This window comes from Mercenaria mercenaria, chromosome 12, assembly GCF_021730395.1.
Source record: "Mercenaria mercenaria strain notata chromosome 12, MADL_Memer_1, whole genome shotgun sequence".
Lineage (NCBI taxonomy): Eukaryota > Metazoa > Mollusca > Bivalvia > Venerida > Veneridae > Mercenaria > Mercenaria mercenaria.
In genome coordinates this window covers 38,444,207-38,464,015 of record NC_069372.1, presented here as the reverse complement: position 1 = coordinate 38,464,015, position 19,809 = coordinate 38,444,207, and the positions used below count along the sequence as shown (strand labels likewise).

The window sequence follows — 19,809 nt, the reverse complement described above, 5'->3', positions numbered from 1 at the left end:
ATTGAGCAATAAAGGGAGGTAATCATCAACAATGGATTCAATAGTATGTCCTACTACTGTGAAACCTTTTCATTCGCGCAGGACAAATTTTCGCGTATTTCGCGCTAGGACTGATGCGCAAATTAAAGACCACGCTATCATTTTTTATTTTATTTTTCATTTCTAAAATTGAAAATGCGCGAATTAAAGCCCGCGCGAAACAGTCCTTTTTCACATTTGTGCAAAATTTCATGCCAGCGAATTTAAATGATTTCACAGTATGTTAATCAATAGTCTGAACAGACTTATAAAAGCAATTCTGAGGTTTTATAACCTTTTGAGAGATAAGAGATATTGTATTTTTTTTTTTTTCAGAAAGTGCTATTTGAGAGGATTCGGAAAAAATTTTTATTTTAAAGGACTCTAACAAGCTAAATCTTGACAAACAAATAAAATTCCCTTTCATTTAATCAGTCCACACTATTTCCTATCCTCCTGAAATATAGCAAATTTGTCAAATAACTTGGAAATTAATTTTCATGCCCATAGATTTGAAATCTTCTCAGAAGTTTAAAAAACAGCCAAGAACTGTCTCTGCTGTTAAACATTAAAGATATCAGTTTACTTCTTATTGGATTAGATTGTCAGAAGAAACAGTAGGCAGTATATTACATCCTCACAGCAGAATCTCTATAATTAAATGAAATGACATTAATACTACAAAACCAGCAATTTTTGCTATTGTATTTGCAAAAATAAATACTTCCAAAGGTATAATGTTTTATCAGCTTTATATATTGCCGTTTTCATGACAAACACTTTTATTTGTCTTTGAAATTTCATGACGTCTTCCATGTTTACGGGCGCGCTTTTTTTAAAAACACTGCTATAAGAAATAATTCTTAAAAGAAAGCCGTTTGATTGATTTTATTATTATTTCTTGAACATGGTATGCAAGAAAAAGATTCTATCACTGGTTATAGTGCAGATGGGAATATCAGGCTCTCGGGTAACTGTTTACATTGGTGACTCTGCACAGCCTCGTTACCGCCTGAACAGTTACCCTGAAGGCCTGAAAATCCCATCTGCTCCTACAACCTGGTGGTTCCGATGCTTTACATACCCCTAACGTAGGACCGATATAACAAAGCTGTCTTTCCTGGGAAGAACCAATACTGTTATTGTTATAAGTAGTCATTATATTTCACAAGTTGTCATACATATGGCAATAATTTATCTAGCAAACTATATAATTCTACCTATAAAAATAGCAAACATTTAGCATTGCAAAAATATGTGATTTTACAGCACACAAGAAAAAACATGCAGCAAATGACTGAAACAATTTGATGCTCTGCTCTGCCTTGGCACAACCTTATTTTTTCATCAATTATTTTTGTGATGGTGCTATTACTACAATACTGCAGGGCAAAACAGAATTTTATGAAGCATTGTCTCACAGTAAATGTAATAGCCTCCGGCAGTTTCTCATTCTATAGTGCTGTTTTTTGTTCTTGGTCTTTTAATAAAGTCACATTGACACAGATCTGGTCCAGTTTTGATAGTAGAGGAAGACCACAGGTTATCCTGTGGGCATTACTGAGCTATAGCTAGGTAGGAATTAGGGCACCTCAGGGTAGACAGATTCCTCACATCGGGGCTCGAACCAAGAGGTTACGGATGAAGGAACTGAAGTAAACAACCCTAAGTCATTGAGCACCCTCCACTAATCTACAATTCTTTCAAAAATTCCTCACAGTGGGGCTTGAACCAAAGTTGAGGGGTAAAAGATTTGAAGTCAGCAGTCTTAGTCTTCTAGCCCCAGAGGCCCCGCAACTAAACCTATAAATTAATTCTTTTATATAATATTCCCTGATATTTAAAACTTTTCCTGAGATCTAGCAGTTGCTGATTATAATATTGTATATGAAATTTAATTGTCTATTATTCCTTGGCAGCCAAAATCTCTATAGCATTTACTAAATGCAGATTACTTTTTTTCATGAGCAAGATGTAAAATTATATCAAATAACTATAATCTGTTTATGAAATTATTTTGTAAACTTACAAGTTTTCTCACAGGCACTGAAGGCTTTATGAAGCAATCTTACACTAAAAGCAAAGATTCAGTAAAATTTTCCTATTGGTTCTGAGACTGTAAAAGCACATATTTTCGCTGGGTCAAAATTTCGCGAATTTGAAATTTTGAGTATGTTTGCGAGGTTTAATATTCGCAAAATTGTAAAAATGGTATCCGGTTTGAATTATACTAATGGTGAACATTTACGCAAGGATTAATTTTTTGTACAATGTATGGCCTCATGAATATAGCAAAAATAAAACCCTCATGAAAATTTCTGCTTTTACAGTAATTCAAGGGCAACAACTCCCGAGATACTTATTCAAACTGGCTCGATCATTTTCGAAGTGGACCTAGATTTTATATAGATACATATTCTATAGAAGTAGGGCTGTCATCGATAGAAACGATATCGATGTATCAACGATATTTTTTGGTCGATCGATTATCAATTCCCATTTTTAAAAATCGATATTTTACACAGAGAAAAAAAACTATCCAGTTAAACACTCAGACCCTCTAAAACAACTTTTCTGCCTGCAAAAATGCGCCCTTAGTAACGGAAGTTGTCAATAAAGGTCATGTCTAAACTTGTCCCATAGCAGTCTTTTCCAACTAGTCGGCACTACCTGTATGGGGAAATACATAAATACAAATAAAACACATGAAAAGCATGCAATTAAACTAAAAATAACATTAACAAGAAGGTATATAGCATGTACATGAACAAATAGGTTGTTACACTAACTTAATAATCGATATATTGATGTATCGTCGATATCTGTCTTCCGATATATCAGTATCGTCGATATGACAAAGACCCCAATCAATGACAGCCCTATATAGAAGTATGTTTGAGATCAAAGAAAAATACTCTAGTAACTGAATGAATGTGCACTGTCAACTTTCATAATTTTGATCATTCAAGGGTCACAACTTTGGAGCTACTAATCCGATCTGGTTGGTTATCAACATTGGCCTAGGTCTTATATGGAGATACAAATTCTCATTAAATTTAGTTGAGTTCAAAGAGAAAATACTCTAGTAATTGAGTGGATACTATGAAAGTAATTCAAGGGTCATAATTCTAGAGTGACTAAGAATATCCAGTCGGCTAATTTTTGTGAACATGGATAAGATCTGCTTACGTTATTAAGCCACCACTGTCTATTGTCCCAATTTTAAGTACTTATATGGCCGTAACTGAACAGTTGCTGGGACTACCTGGCTGGTTATCGAACTTATCCTAGTAGATATTATGTCCATAGACATTCTGATAATGTCTGGTGAAAACAGGATATAATCTATTCAAGTAAGAGACAGGACACTGTCAATTTTTCATAATTTTGAGAATTCAAGGACCGTAGCTACAGAGCCAGTGGGACGCCAAACCAATATGGTTATCAAACTTAGCTGAGATTATTATAACTGGTATAATAATAATAATAATAATAATAATGATAAAGATTCTAAGTTTCGTGAACACTGGATAAGAATTACTCAAGTTAGGGAACGGACAATTTTTTTTATGCGACATGCATGATGTGCTGTTTCACAGGTTGATAACAATTTAAGAGAAAACAAAAAGAAATATCAAAAGAGAAAATTCAGAGATAAGTTTTACTTGGAACTGAAGGCAATAATTATATGATCTACATGTATTACACAAGACAAAACAATGAATTTGAAGGCACTGTGATCTGTTATACAAGAGAGCCCCTGCGAAATGCAGTTCTTGAAATCATGAACACTTCAAACCATTAAAGAACTGTTCATGAACTAACCGTCAACAGTTCTTGATTTATGTTCATGAATTTTTGGACATGAACTGTCCTTAAAAAGTGTTCATGAACAGTTCATGTACTACTAAAGAATCGCACAGAGTTCTTGAATTGTCCATGATAAAAGGTTAAAGGAACAATCATGATGTTATTTTCTTGAATCTTTCATGCACTACTCATGACAGGTAGTTCATGAACTAATGAAGAATCATGTTCATGAATGGTTCACTGCTAGTTCATGAAGATGAAATGGCACAATAAAAACATATAGCCAGAAGCTCATGAACTATTTATGTTCAACAAAACATCAAGACGTGAATAGTTCATGAACTGTTCATGTACATTAGTTCTTGAAGTCATCTTTCACTTCTCATGCACTGTTCATGAACACGGTATTTAAGAATGTTTCAAGAATTTGTGCCATTTTATCTTCATGAACAATTCATGAAGTGTTCATGAACTCTGTTGATGAAATATGCATGCACTATTCATGAACTGTTCATGAACAGTAATGTTTCATTTCGCAGGGGAACACACCAAAATTGCAAAAGGGAAGATTAAGAAGTAATTTTCATTTGGCACTGAAGCCAGAATTATAGTATATGATCTTATGATCTAGACAAAATGACAAAACCAAAGAAACTAGCAAGAATTCCAACTTCCGCTGATACCTTCGTGTCTCTTTAATATTCCACTAACACACACACATGTACAGTAGGCGAATTAACCCTTATCATGCTGGACACGATTGATTCTGCCTTTGTGGCCAGTGTAGATTATGATCAGCCTGCATATCTGTGCAGTCTGATCATGATCTGCACTGTTTGCTATTCAGTCAGTGTCTTTTTTGGTAAGCAGCCCCTTTAAAAGTTATTGGTACTGTCCAAATTAAAAGATGGACAAGTTTAGCAGGGTGAGGGTTAAAGACACACACACAGGTATCTAATCAATTTCATTAGAAAACAAAAACGATTAGGGTCAAGTTTATTTAAGTATTTAACAGCACTTAAAGTTAATCAATAGATTATTTCCCAGAACAAATATTAGTTTCCTCTGAAGTTGACAGGTTTTTTTTGGCCACTGCTTAACTGATGAAAGGAAATAAAAATAGGACAGAAAGAGGTTAATCAATAACTAGTTTCATTAAACACTGTCTCATCTTAAACTGATCCATTTATTAAATATTTCATTACTGATGTCACGGTAACAGTTTCACAAAAAAATTCAAATTGGCAACAGTTTGACATACTGAAAAAATTAATGCATACCAATAAATCTGTTAGCAATAATTTTTTTTTCTGGCAAATAGTGTATAATGATGAAAATAACATCATGTCAAAGTACGGGGAGCAATGAATAAGTTTTTGGTCTCAATTTTGCTAGACAATAAAATGTATGAATTGAAAGAAGCCTGTGCAGTCTTATCAAGATCTGCACTGTTCGCTATTCGGCAAAATTTTAGGTAAGCACCCCATTGAGCAGTTAATGGAACAGTCCAAATTGAAAGATGGACAAGTTCATCTGTGCAGTCTGATCATGATCTGCACTGTTCGCTATTCAGTCAATATCTTTTTGGTGAGCACCCCTTTAAACGTCCAAATTGAAATATGGACAAGTTCATTATAGAAATTCAGCAGGGTAAGGGTTAAAAATGACTGAATATAAAGCAAAATGGAAAAAAATATATTTAAGCACTTACCTTATTTCCCTGGCTTTATACTCCAATAGAACAAATTACATGTTTCCGTACTCCAGGATGCCACAGCATTTGACAGAACATTGATTTTTTTGTCTGGTTCTCATTTATTACTAGCAAGGTATTGATTCACTGTGAAAACAAAACTCTTAACCAGTCCAGCTTTCATAAAAAACGTCTGCTCATTCCAAAAATCTTCTTTTTTTTCACACATCTGGAAAATAAAGTGAAAAGAATTATTACAGAATAATAATTATGATGAAAAAAATATTATTATATAATTATTATGGGAACAAAGTAAGGCATACTAGAAAACATCTTGCAGAAATACCTTTGTCACTTGCAAAGTCATATTGCTACTGTAAAATCATCAAAATTCATGGGGGGGGGGGGGGGGGGGCTAGTTTTCGTGGATTTCGTGTTTGGGACAATTTACAATGTCTTCATTTTTGTCAAATCCATGAATTTAAATTGTATTCTTGCATAAATTATCTCTGAATGACAAAATTCAAAATATCACCCATGAAATTGCCATGAAATTAAATCATTTCACAATATATTAAAAAGTATAAACATGTATAAGACATTATATTATTAACTTTATCTGTACAAATAATATATATATAACTCTCTAATACTTAAACCGTGTGGCAAACTTGACATTGGAATTATTTTAATCTGAACCATGTAACTTAATTTTAACCTGAATAATTTATAGTCAATTAATCGTGTAGTAATTGGTCAACAAGCTTCATTAACTTTGAATAAATGAGCCACGCCATGAGAAAACCAACATAGTGCATTTGTGACCAGCATATGGATCCTGACCAACCTGTGCATCCACGCAGTCTGGTCAGGATCCATGCTGTTCACTTTCAAAGCCTATTGCAATTAGAGAAACTGTTAGCGTGGATGTGCAGGCTGGTCTGGATCCATGCTGGTCGCGAAGCCACTATGTTGGTTTTCTCATGGCGCGGCTCAAATTTCTTCTGTTAATTAAGATTTTTAGTGGTTTTTTTTTTTTCAGTAAGTGTTTATAGGTTTTAAAGGGTCCCCTTCACATTTTTTTTCGCTCAAAAATCTACAAAATTTTAATGTGGGTCCTGTGAAAGTGCACTGTACAAACTTGTTGACATATGAATTTTAATCATAATAACTTACCAAAAATTGTTTGCAGATGGCAGTAAACCCTTGTTTTTGAAATAATGGAGAAAATGAACATTCTTCTTGCTTTTTTTTTACCAATATTTAAGATTTTACCAACGCCCGCCGCTTAGCTCAGTAGGTAGAGCGTCGGTCTACGGATCACAGGGTCATGAGTTTGATCCTTGGGCGGGGCGTATGTTCTCCGTGACTATTTAATAAACGACATTGTGTCTGAAATCATTAGTCCTCCACCTCTGATTCATGTGGGGAAGTTGGCAGTTACTTGCGGAGAACAGGTTTGATCTGGTACAGAATCCAGGAACACTGGTTAGGTTAACTCCCTGATGTTACATGACTGAAATACTGTTGAAAAACGGCGTTAAACCCAAAACAAAACATTTTACCACTCTTCACTGTCAAAATTTAAAAAAAATGGTGGAAATAAACATGTTTCATCCCATCTGTGGGCAAATAGCTCTAAGAAATCAAAATTCTTTTAAATTAGAGTATTTATAGGTTTCATTTATTTTCTTATTTTGAGTACCATTTTGAATTTCTACCTAGAGTAACTTGTTCTTGGTAATTGTAATGGCAAGTTTCCTGCATGAATTAGTCATGGCAAAGAATTATCTTCTAACTATCTAATTGTCACAGACACCATTAATTGTAGTCTGGCTATACAGACTAGATAATCTTTTTTTCTTTTTCTTTTTTTTTTAATTCTGGCTCTGATGTCAGTGTTTTGAGGAGAAAAGGGACATAATTATACAAAATATGAATAGCCTCAGGAGTTATCTCCTGTGAACAAAACACAGGGTCTGAACACAGACTACATTAATTGGTAAACTGCTTCACTTACTGATAGACCTAACAAACTCTTGCTTTGTAGTTTTAGTCTTGCTTTCAATCTTGTCTAAAACATTATACTTCAGAACAAGAATGATATGTCAACATTGTATGACACACATGCTCCCTGAAAATACTTGACAGAATATAATATGAAGTAAACAAGAGTGGCAAACTGTCACAACATATACCCATCGAATTACTTTTGAATACTAAAATACAATACTTATTGCATGAGCAGATTAGTTGTTAGTTTTTTTTCCAATTTTTTCTTAACTCAAGGAACCGCATTGGTAGCCAAGTGGCCGTTCATATCAAAGACGTAAAAATGGTACTAGCAGCTTCCTTGCTTGGCGCTCAGCATTAAGAGGATAGTGCTAGGACTGGTCAGCCCGGTGTCAGTATAATGTGACTGGGTGGGATATCATGCCATGTGTCTACGGCGTGATATTCCAGTGAGGCAGCACTATGAAGTTGGGCATTGTGCTCACTGCTACAAGTAGACACCGTCGTTTATATGACTGAAAAATTGTTGAAAAAGACGTTAAACCCGAACACACATACTTAACTCAAGGGCCATAACTCCATAGCAACTATCCATCAGGTTATCGAACTTTGCTTAGATGATATGCCCATAAACATTCTAAGTTTGGTGAAAATCGGATAAGAACTACAGTGTCAGTTTCCGCAATTTTAAGTAATTCAAGGGTCACTACTCAAGAGAAACTGGGATTGAGTATCCAGTATTGTCATTTTGGCAATTTTTGTAATTAAAGGGACATAACTCCAGAGTCTCAAGGACAATCCAGCTGAGTATTCAACTTGGCTGAGATATTATGCCCTTAAATGTTGTGACTAAGTCTGGTGAATATTCGATATGAACAGAGGAAAACTTAAGTCACAGGTGATCACGTAAAACGTCTCTAAAATGGGACAAACTCTCACAAAATTCAAAATAATGTCTGCATGTCCAGTTCCTGTTGATGATGGACATCAACTTACATTCAAATCGGATGAAAACTGTAGGCAGAGAAGAGCACAAAAGGTACAGCTCGTTTAAATGGGTCAGCCGTGTTGATGTACTTATAAAATAGACTTGCCCAGTTTATAGGTTGGTCAGGGCTACGGATATGTATTGTATTTTGCCATTGGAATATTTCTATAAAATGCTTCTTCCCCTTCCATTTGGATCCGTCCATGTTTATATTTTATGGACTGTAAAAATGTAGTTGTTATATTGCTATGTCCAAAAAAAGGGCATACTTCAAAAAATAATAATCTGACATAAAAGTCCCAATAATATGCATATGTCCACTTCATGTGCAAAATGTATTCCATGTTTCATTTGAATGGGATGAAAATTACAGGAGTTGAGTATACACAAGAAAGTGTGACAGACAGACTGATTAATGGAATGATGGACGGGCAATTAACCCTTAGCCTGCTGGCGGCAGTAATTCTGCCTTTGCGACCAATGCAGACCAAGATCAGCCTGCACATCCGTGCAGTCTGATCATGGTCTGCACTGTTCGCTATTCAGTCAGTAAATTTTCAGTAAACACCCCTTCGAATAATAAATGGTATTGCCCAAATTGAATGATGGACCAGTCCATTATAGAAATTTAGCAGACTAGGGGTTAAATACTATAATTTTTCCTCCCTGGTCATCAACACTAGGGGAATAAAAACTTTGAGATATTTAACCTTTAGCCTTCTGGCGGCAAGTGATTCTGCCTTTGCGACCAGTGCAGACCAAATTGAACGGACGTGCAGGCTGATCATGGTCTGCACTGTTCCTTATTAAATCAGTAAATTTTCAGTGAACACCCCTTTGAATAATAAGTGGATTGAATTGTCTGCAAGATGTGTAAGACAAGGGGAGTAACACAGTCTAAATTTGAATAGCCTCAGGAGTTATCTCCTGTGAACAAAACATAAGACTAGATGACTCCCTAAATATTCGAATAAGTTTTCAGATCTACGACATTTTAGAACTTTTCTGCAAAGAATTCTATTTAACAGATACCTGAATTTTGTACTCATGCCACCTTTTCCTAGATTTTTTGATAAAAATTATGTTTCTAGGTGTAAAATAAACAATCTTAAACAATACCACCTGTCAGGAAAACTGCTTAAATTGCACTTTAATTTGTCTGCCTGTCTAGTGTATTTAAAATTGTCTGCCTTCTACTTTCCCTCATTTAATGAGACTTTGGGAAGAAATTCAGAGCAATTTGAAAATGAATCTTTCACAGCAATATAGTCCTTATTGTTTAACAAGTCTAAACCAATCAGCAATCAGAGATTTTCAAACTTCTGACTCCCTTATTGCTTTATTAATTAAGCCCTGTTATGAAGAATTCAACATCCAGAGTGAGGCTTGAAGCCACATCGATGAGGGGGCAAGTGATTTGAAGTCAGCGACCTTAACCACTCGGCCATGGAGGCAAAACTGTAGGTAACCATTACCGGTAATACCTGGTATATGTGGCCACTTTATGAGACTGCTTAAGGTTCACTTAATAGATCTAGTATTAATAACCCATTAAGCAGATTTACATAATGGACACATCAAGTGGACACATAGAAGCAGTTATAGATCGCGGGCTTAGCGCAAAACGGTTGTAACTGATATGAAATAAAGAAGGAGTTACAACCGTTTTGCGCTAAGCCCGCGAGATGGTTACCTACAGTTTTATATCTGAAAGATACTCTATTAATAAAGTGAACCCATTAAATTGATCATTAAGCGGACAAATAAACAAGTAACTTATGGCTACAGTTTTACCACTTAAAGGGACTTACGTATAACTCCAGATTTTGGATAAAAATTATCTTTCCTTAAAATTGAAGTTTGGTCATATTATAAACATAATTCAACATTAGATTAAGAGTTTTTGCTTCTAAACTATATCTAAACTATCTTAAAAATGCAAAATCATGAAGAAAAAACAATACCCAAGCCATGGGATCAAACTCAGGCTGCCTTGGCATGAGACCAAAAAGTCAATGAATGAACCAACCAACCTACTAGCACAATAAAGCAATATTTGCCAAATTATACACATTTCCATTTCTTTATGTAAAAGATATACCATAATTAAAATCACAGTATGAGATATCAGTCATATTACAAATATTATGCCGTTAATTAAAGTAAACAACCCACAAAGAGGAAGTAGAAGTCTTTTTTTTGTGGATTTGATACTGTAGTGTGGATTATAATTTTCACATAGATTTTACCCATTTCATATAAAGCAGCCTCATTCTTATCCATGACTATTCATCGAAAGACATTTGGTTAATAATGCCACTCTCAAGTTTTAAATATTTGTGAACAATGCCACTCTCTAATTTGAAAGATTTGTTAATAATGCCACTCTCCAGTTTTATATATTTGTGAACAAAGCCACTCTCCAGTTTTAAATATTTGTGAACAATGCCACTCTCTAATTTGAAATATTTGTTAATAATGCCACTCTCAAGTTTTAAATATTTGTGAACAATGCCACTCTCTAATTTGTAATATTTGTGAACAATGCCACTCCCCAGTTTGTAATATTTGTGAACAATGCCACTCTCCAATTTGAAATATTTGTTAATAATGCCACTCTCAAGTTTTAAATATTTGTGAACAATGCCACTCTCTAATTTGAAATATTTGTTAATAATGCCACTCTCCAGTTTTATATATTTGTGAACAATGCCACTCCCCAGTTTGTAATATTTGTGAACAATGCCACTCTCCAGTTTGTATTATTTGTGAACAATGCCACTCTCCAATTTGTAATATTTGTGAACAATGCCACTCTCCAAATTCTAATATTTGAGAATATTAATCTGCACCATGTCCGAGCATTTTAAAAAGTCTTAACACCATAAATGAGGTGGGTGCATGACATTTCGTTGAAACACATATTTGGTTGAACAGACAAATGAATGAAAAGACATTCTGCCTAATGGATATTATGCAGAATGCGACAATTAGTCGATAAAATTAACAAGCCAAGACACTTGGTCGAAAATAAATTATTGATAGTTACTCAAATTAAACGATCAGTAAATGCCTAAAGGTGATTCTCTAAATATTACAAATTAGAGAGTGGCATTGTTCACAAATATTTAAACTTGAGAGTGGCATTATTAACAAATATTTCAAATTAGAGAGTGGCATTGTTCACAAATATTTAAAACTGGAGAGTGGCATTATTAACAAATATTTCAAATTAGAGAGTGGCATTGTTCACAAATATTTAAAACTTGAGTGGCATTATTAACAAATATTTCAAAATAGAGAGTGGCATTGTTCACAAATATTTAAAACTTGAGAGTGGCATTATTAACAAATATTTCAAATTGGACAGTGGCATTGTTCACAAATATTTAAACTGGAGAGTGGCATTATTAACAAATATTTCAAACTGGGGAGTGGCATTGTTCACAAATATTTAAAACTGGAGAGTGGCATTATTAACAAATATTTCAAATTAGAGAGTGGCATTGTTCACAAATATTTAAAACTTGAGTGGCATTATTAACAAATATTTCAAAATAGAGAGTGGCATTGTTCACAAATATTTAAAACTTGAGAGTGGCATTATTAACAAATATTTCAAATTGGACAGTGGCATTGTTCACAAATATTTAAAACTGGAGAGTGGCATTATTAACAAATATTTCAAATTGGAGAATGGTATTATTCACAAATATTAACAAAAATAAACATATTGAAAATATTATGCTATCTACAATAGCAAAGATATGATTTTTTCATATGATTAAAGATATGGATAGTTACATAATAGGTGAACAAAGTATTTGGGATACCATGAAATGAGAGAAATAAATATTGTATTGTATTGTATTGGATATATCAAAGCAAATAATACGTAAACAAACTTTAGCTATTGAAGTTTAGTCAGTGAACTTGAATACTTTAGGCAAAAAATATGTCTCATGGACCACTTAAGTCAACAGGAATCATTTTGTTGTGATTATTAGTGAACTGTTGAGTGTTTATAAATATGTCAGGATATTTTACATATGGTATGTATTATCTATCAACAGATAAAATATAACATGTTTGTAATCTTAAAGGGGGATGTTGCTAGCGGTTGGTGGTCATAGCATGTGGCTTATTGTCAGGTTATTATGAATCATCGGTTCATATGTTTTATTACCCAGTGACTACTGGAAGCAAACATGATCATCCATTTCCAGCTTGACCATCTGGCCTGCTGTGATTATCTATCAGTCAGAAATACTATACATGTATATATTTGCAATGAAAAACAAAAGTACATTGATATACTAACTGGTCAAAGTAGCCGGTATGTACCCAGCCAGAACGCATGTGATCAAGGACCACACTGTTCACTAATATGCCAGATATTTATTTTATGCATTTCAAGAACAATTTCTACAGAGACGAATAGTTAGGTTTTTATCAGAAATAGTTGTTCTCATTATTGTTTATTTGATTGTTTATTCATTGTTTTTTTTTTCAATTACCCTGTTTTGAAAATATAATTCAAAATTGACCGACAGGGTTGTCATTAATAATCAAGTACATGTAATCCTGTAATTGATACAGCTACAAGAATAATATGTGAAATTTCCTCTTTTGAGGTGCATAATGACACTATTTTGTGATTGTTACATTGGTCTTTTACATTTTCAAGTATATAGTGCAGCACATTGTAATTATATAGTATAATTGTAATTTATCAGAGTCTGAAGTGGTAAATTTCTACAGAGACGAATAATAATGTTTTTATCAGAAATAGTTTTTCTCATTATTGTTTATTTGATTGTTTATTCATTTTTTTCAATTATCCTGTTTTGAAAATATCATTCAGAATTGACCGACATGGTTGTCATTAATAATCAAGTACATGTAATCCTGTAATTAATACAGCTACAAAAATAAAATGTGAAATTTCCTCTGTTGAGGTGCATAATGACACTATTTTGTGAGAAAGAATATGTGATTGTTGCATTAGTCTTTTACATTTTCAAGTATATATAGTTCAGTACATTTTAATTATATAGTATAACTGTAATTTACCAGACTCTGAGTGTGGAATGTGGCTCTCAGTTTAAATAATTACATCTATAGATACCTCATTACTAGTAAACCAGGCCAAAAAAGGTACCAAATTTTATTTTCAATACACTTACAACATTTCCATAGGTCTTTCTTATCTACATTTGCAATCTTAGACAAATAATAGCGCATTTTGTATATTTGAAATTTGAGTGTTGAATGAAAGTATTTGTTGTAATCCCGGGCCACTTTTTTTCAAGTTTCATACCAACACATTACATGGTTCTAAAATAAGATTCATAAGAACTCACTTAATTATAAAGATACAAAACGTGCCGTCATAATATTATAAAAGGGAATACAAAGTAATGTTGAATTATTAACATGGACACGGAATCAAATGTCTACCAGCCGGCGTGATTCCTGTTCAAAGGTTGAACTGCCTGTCTCATCCTCAAAAGTGTATGTCAACTTACGATCTAGTACGAAATTTAATTTAACTTAAATATACGGAACATATTCAGACAGTGCACATATCATTTACGATTTGATGAATTGACTGTGACTTTTTTATCTTGAAAAAAGAAAGTACTGATAACACCTAGCCAAACCATAAATCTCATGTGATGGTAATTAATATGCAAGATAAATATATCTGGCTGACCACTAACTGAGTATCCAATTTGCAGATGACTATTAATTATTGACATGCTGAAGTGCTAATATGTTTCCCTGGGAAATGAACATCCCCCTTTAAAAACAAGAAGAAATGCATATCTTGTCTGCCCCTAAAATGGGCTGTCTAAAATACACTGGGTTAGGGTTTTCCTTGGGATTAGGTTATGGTAAAGATTAGTGCCCTTGCCTGTGACCGTCTGACTCTTGCGTACCTTCTTTAATTCTGATATCAACAGTTTGCTGGAATCGTTTTTCCATACCAAGAGGACATTTTGTGTGCTCTTCTGTATTTACAATAATTATGCTCTGAGCCCTCGATTGTTATTATACTGTTGAATTCACAGGGTGCGATTACTATAGGTCTGCCATTAAGGGGGAATATAAAACTTCTGTGGGCATAAGACACTACGGTTATGACAAAAAATCTTAAAACTGCATGCTTAATTAAAATCTTTAAGGATACCAGCTAAGGTCACACATGCATTTGCCTAAGGTAGTTCTACACATCTGATAAACCAGAAGTGATGGTGTAGTGTCATTTATCCAGAAAACGTAGAATAAAGCCCGAATTCGGCGTACAGATATGAAAATCATTTTATATATAAATGGCTACCTGTAAGTAAATTTATCACAATGGCACTGTTACTATCTTTCTTAAATTATAATATAAATTAAATATTAAAACATCTTACACATTAAATAGTTCAAACTAATGTCTTAAAATTTGCTTGTAATGTGCGGTTCACTTTAATCATTGTCAAATATCTCGAAAATAAGCAAAGGGGCCTATACATTTTATTTAAGTTTCATTAAAATCTACAGTGTAGAAAAATTGTTACAAAAATTGCGATTTTCCCTACAGACTCCCATTATGAACAATTGTGTGAGGTCCAAGTTCTTCAAATCAGTCTAGCAAAAAATTAAGCAAACGACCCTATCTTTTTTATTTGCTGAATTTTCATAGTATATTCTGAAGTTTTGAAAAATCAGAGTTTAATCAAAATCTACATTGTAGAAAAATTTTCGATACGAACGTGCAGAACTACCTTAATACCTATACCCTTTCTTTTATTCAGTATATAAGTAAATCATTTATGATGCCTTGCCTGGTTTCCTCAAAAGGTTACATAGAGAACATGGCTAATGTGACTTTTATCCCAGGGGATGAGGTGATTATGTTGATTATGATTGTAATATGACTCATTTTCACAAGTATTTCCAAGCTGCAAGAAGCATACAGTAGAATTGTTAATATTTCGGAGAAACTAAATTTCATTGATTTTGTAGCTGTGTTAGTCTCCCTAGTGAAAAAATCAATGGAATTCCAGTGGAATGCTACATAAATTCCACTGGAATCTGCTATGTTACTGGAATACCAGTGGAATTACCAAATATACCACTGGAACTGGAATTTGAAATACCAAGTAGAGGTGGAACTCCACTGGAACTGGAATTTGAAATTATACCAGCAGAGGTGGAACTCCACTGGAATTTGAATTTGAAATACCAGTACAGGTGGAATTCCACTGGAATTGAATTTGGAATACCAGTACAAGTAGAATTCCATTCAACTGAATTTCATGATTTGTGAATAAAATATAGCACCAGTGTTGGTGGAAAAATGATGGTTTTTATATAGTTTGAAATTCTGGACCAGATTTATGTGAATAGCATGGTATCAGCTACAGTAAGTGCCTTATATATGTTGAAAACAAAAGAAGTTTAAATCAATTATAAAATGTGATATTTTTTCTGTTTCTTTTATTCATATAATTCTAGTCAGATGCAGTCATATTTTTGTCATTGGTTTTCATGACTTATATTCTTATACATGTAAATATTTTGATCAGTTCTTGATTTCCATGCTTCTTACTTTGTCAAAATATGTGTTTTTGTGCCCCCACTATATAATTTTAGTCTAGTGTCGTCCATCCATTTGTGTGTATGTGTGTAGGAAAAAAAAATGTGACGCGCCTAGCTCAAGAAGTATTTAATAAAAATTGATGAAATATTGCATAAGTCTTTAACATGATATGAACGTGTGCACCTCCTATTTTTCGTCTGTCTCTGCTCCCTATTTCTAGAGTTATGGCCCCTGAAATAGTCAAAAAAGCACATTTTCACCTTGTGGCGCACCAAGCTCAGAAAGTATTTGATATAAATTGATGAGTCTAAATTATTATGATATGACCTTGTGCACCTCCTATTTCTATTTTCCAGCTGGCAATGCACCCCTCTCCCAAATTCCAGAGTTATGGCCCCTGAAATAGTGAAAAATGCACATTTTCATCTTGTGATGATGCACCTACCTCAAAAAGAATTTCATATAGATTAATGAAACCTTGCATGAGTCTATAACATGATATGAACTTCTGGGCACCTCCTACGTTTCGTGGCCATCGCCTAGAGCTATGGCCCCTAAAATAGTGACAAAATGCACATTTTTACCTAGTGATTCACTTGGCTCATAGTGTATTTGATATAAATTGATAAAAACTAGCATGAGTCTTTATCATGATGTAAACTTGCACATCTCCTATTTTACACATGATGATGACACCAACATCCAATTAAAACACACTGGCCATAGCTTTATCAGATCAAGTGGTTCCAACGTTGTTTGAGCGGTGAATTTTACGCCGATCAGATGGAGAAATATGGCTGATACTACAAATTTCCGGTATTGTAAGTATGATTTTAAGGAATTTCTACCCGTTAAAAAACGAATCAAATGAAAACGATGGGTGCACCTGGAGCGCAAATGTGTCTATGTTTTAGCACATGTGTCCATTTAGCTGAGATTTGTGCCGTTTATTCAAACACTTCTGTACAGTCCGGCGTGGGAAGGAGAATTTTGACAGTTTTTGACAATATCGCATCAAATATAGTGTTAATCGGGAACAAGTAACTGTTAAAACACTTTTTATGTAAAGGGCTACCTCTTAAAACAAAGCGTGTGTATTTTCATAGAATTATTCAGTGTTATTTCTGAAAAATCGGCCGAAAACCTAATGCAACGCCGTTTTGAGTGGGTCGCTATGCAACGCAATCAAGTGTCTTACTTGCGAAGTCTTACCCGTCTTAAAACAGTCATTAAAGCCTAACAATGAATAAATTTAGTGAGTTTTATAGCATTATAATGATCCCGCCATTTCTAATATATTGCACTTTTACATTTTTATGTTAGCTTAACATTTAACATATTTTTGTGGAAATTGTCAAAAAACATCAACACAAAAACATAAAGCAAGGATGAACATCGAACAATATCATTACGTAAATAATAATAATAGTTCGTAAAAACAAGAACCATTTTACGGGTATTTCTCCTCCACGAATGGTACTAGCTGAACAGCATACCAAAAGCAGGTTGACTCTTTACATTAGTATAGTTACAGTTTGTTACTGTTTAGTCCCTTAAAACCATTACATTGCGATTTCATTACTGACTTGTTGTGCATTTAAGCTGTTCATAAAAAATAAATAAAATTTGGTCCATGATAAAGGTATTGGTCAGTTGTTTGTATTTATTTTCATTCAAATTGTTGGTGTAGCGTTCAGTTATTTTCAGAGAGATAAATCACAGAGAACGTTAAAATTAGACAAGATTTTATTTGTCCTCCATAAAACAGAAACGACGTAATGAACCTCTATGGTCGCCGTTCAAAAATGAAAATAAAAATGAAATACAGACACCAATGAAAGAAAATAAACGGACCAGCAATACTAATAGAGACGTGTCATCAAGCAAACGATTAAGAGCATTTTCTCCATGTCCTGTGAATAAAAACACACACAAAAAAAAAACAAAAACAAAAAACAAACAAACAAACGAAAAGACTGTTAACTCCAACTTCAAGCACCAAAATATCAGGAAAAAAAGCCTGTTCACAATAAGGTATTAAAAGAAAGAGTTTTATGAGATGAAATGTTTGAAGAATTAACAGAGGAAGATACAGATCTTTTAGACATTGCAAGCGACAAGGCTGTGCTGAGACAACTTTCTGAAGCAAAAGATACATTATTTTTACAATATTTCTAACTCTTACATAATCGAATAAGTACCCGTTGACAAACATCACTTTTCTTCTTTGGTTAGAGACAGTTAAATAGTACAACTGTGGCACATCTCTCTTAGTATTGCTGGTCCGGTTTATTTTCTTTCATTGGTGTCTGTATTTCATTTGTATTTTCGTTTTTGAACGGGACCAAAGAGGTTTATTACGTCGTTTCTGTTTTATGGAGGACAAATAAAATATTGTCTTTTCCCTGGCCAATTTTAACGTTCTCTGTGATTTATTTCTCTGAAAATAAATGAACGCTACCACAGGAATATGAATGAAAATCTGACAAACAACTGATTAATACTTTTATCATGGACCAAATTTTATTTATTTTGTATGAACAGTTTAAATGCACAACAAATTAGTAATGAAATCGCAATGTATTGGTTTTAAGGGACTAAAATGTAACCAACTGTAACTATACTGATTTAAAGAGTCAACCCGATTTTGGTATGCTGTTCAGTACCATTCGTGGAGGAGACAGATATCCGTGAACTGGTTCTTGTTTTTACGAACGATTACTATTATTTACTTAATGATATTGTTCGATGTACAATATATTAGAAATGGCGGGATCATTAAATGCTATAAAACTCACTAAATTTATTCATTGTTAGGCTTTAATGACTGTTTTTAAGACGGATAAGACTTCGTAAGTAAGACACAGAACGGTATCCACTTGATTGCGTTGCATAACGACCCACTCGAAACGGCGTTGCATTAGGTTTTCGGCCGATTTTTCAGAAATAACACTGAATAATTCTATGAAAATACACACGCTTTGTTTTAAGAGGTAGCCCTTTACATAAAATGTGTTTTAACAGTTACTTGTTCCCGATTAACACTATATTTGATGCGATATTGTCAAAAACTGTCAAAAATCTCCTTCCCACGCCGGACTGTACAGAAGTGTTTGAATAAACGGCACAAATCTCAGCTAAATGGACATATGTGCTAAAACATAGACACATCTGCGCTCCAGGTGCACCCATCGTTTTCATTTGATTAGTTATTAAACAGGTAGAAATTCCTTAAAATCATACTTACAATACCGGAAATTTGTAGTATCAGCCATATTTCTCCATCTGATCGGCGTAAAATTCACCGCTCAAACAACGTTGGAACCACTTGATCTGATAAAGCTATGGCCAGTGTGTAAAAGCAACATTGCAAGATATATATTTACCTAACGCAAGGATCTAAGTCACATGATAAATGAATATCCACTGACAGACAGGGCCATCTGTCAGAATCGTCATCTGTCCAGTGTCCCTTGAATGCCCGCCAGTTGCAGTGGGAAAAATGCTGTCCATGCAGTACATTTTTTACCATTGAATTTCATTTGATATCATTAGTACCATTTATATTCATTGATTTACTACTGAGTTTCATTAGATATCATTAAAGTACCATTTTTTTCATTGACTTACCATTTATTTTCCATGAGAATTCTTCCAGGTGAGAGTTGTGGATGTAATTTAACTAGAACAAAA

The 19,809-nt window shown here is 33.8% G+C and overlaps 2 protein-coding genes across 6 annotated transcripts in view; one reads left to right on the top strand and one right to left on the bottom strand.

Moving 5' to 3' along the window:
- The window catches only part of LOC123533653 (NAD(+) hydrolase SARM1-like), a 104,844-nt gene that overhangs the window by 82,505 nt on the left and 2,530 nt on the right, over window positions 1–19,809 (bottom strand). For both annotated transcript variants that reach the window (XM_053519740.1, XM_045315393.2), the window contains exon 2: window positions 5,540–5,750. The gene's annotated coding sequence lies outside the window, so the exon portion shown is untranslated. The remainder of the gene's footprint in view (window positions 1–5,539; window positions 5,751–19,809) is intronic.
- Window positions 12,417–19,809, top strand: part of LOC123533651 (NAD(+) hydrolase sarm1-like) — a 79,380-nt gene continuing 71,987 nt past the window's right edge. For 3 of the 4 annotated variants that reach the window (XM_045315392.2, XM_045315387.2, XM_045315391.2), the window contains exon 1: window positions 12,418–12,574. In XM_045315392.2, coding sequence (XP_045171327.2) covers window positions 12,553–12,574 — 22 coding nt within the window. In that variant the 5' untranslated portion in view covers window positions 12,418–12,552. Of the gene's footprint in view, window positions 12,575–19,809 lie in introns of all 4 variants that reach the window. The other variant, XM_045315386.2, reaches the window with a different exon arrangement.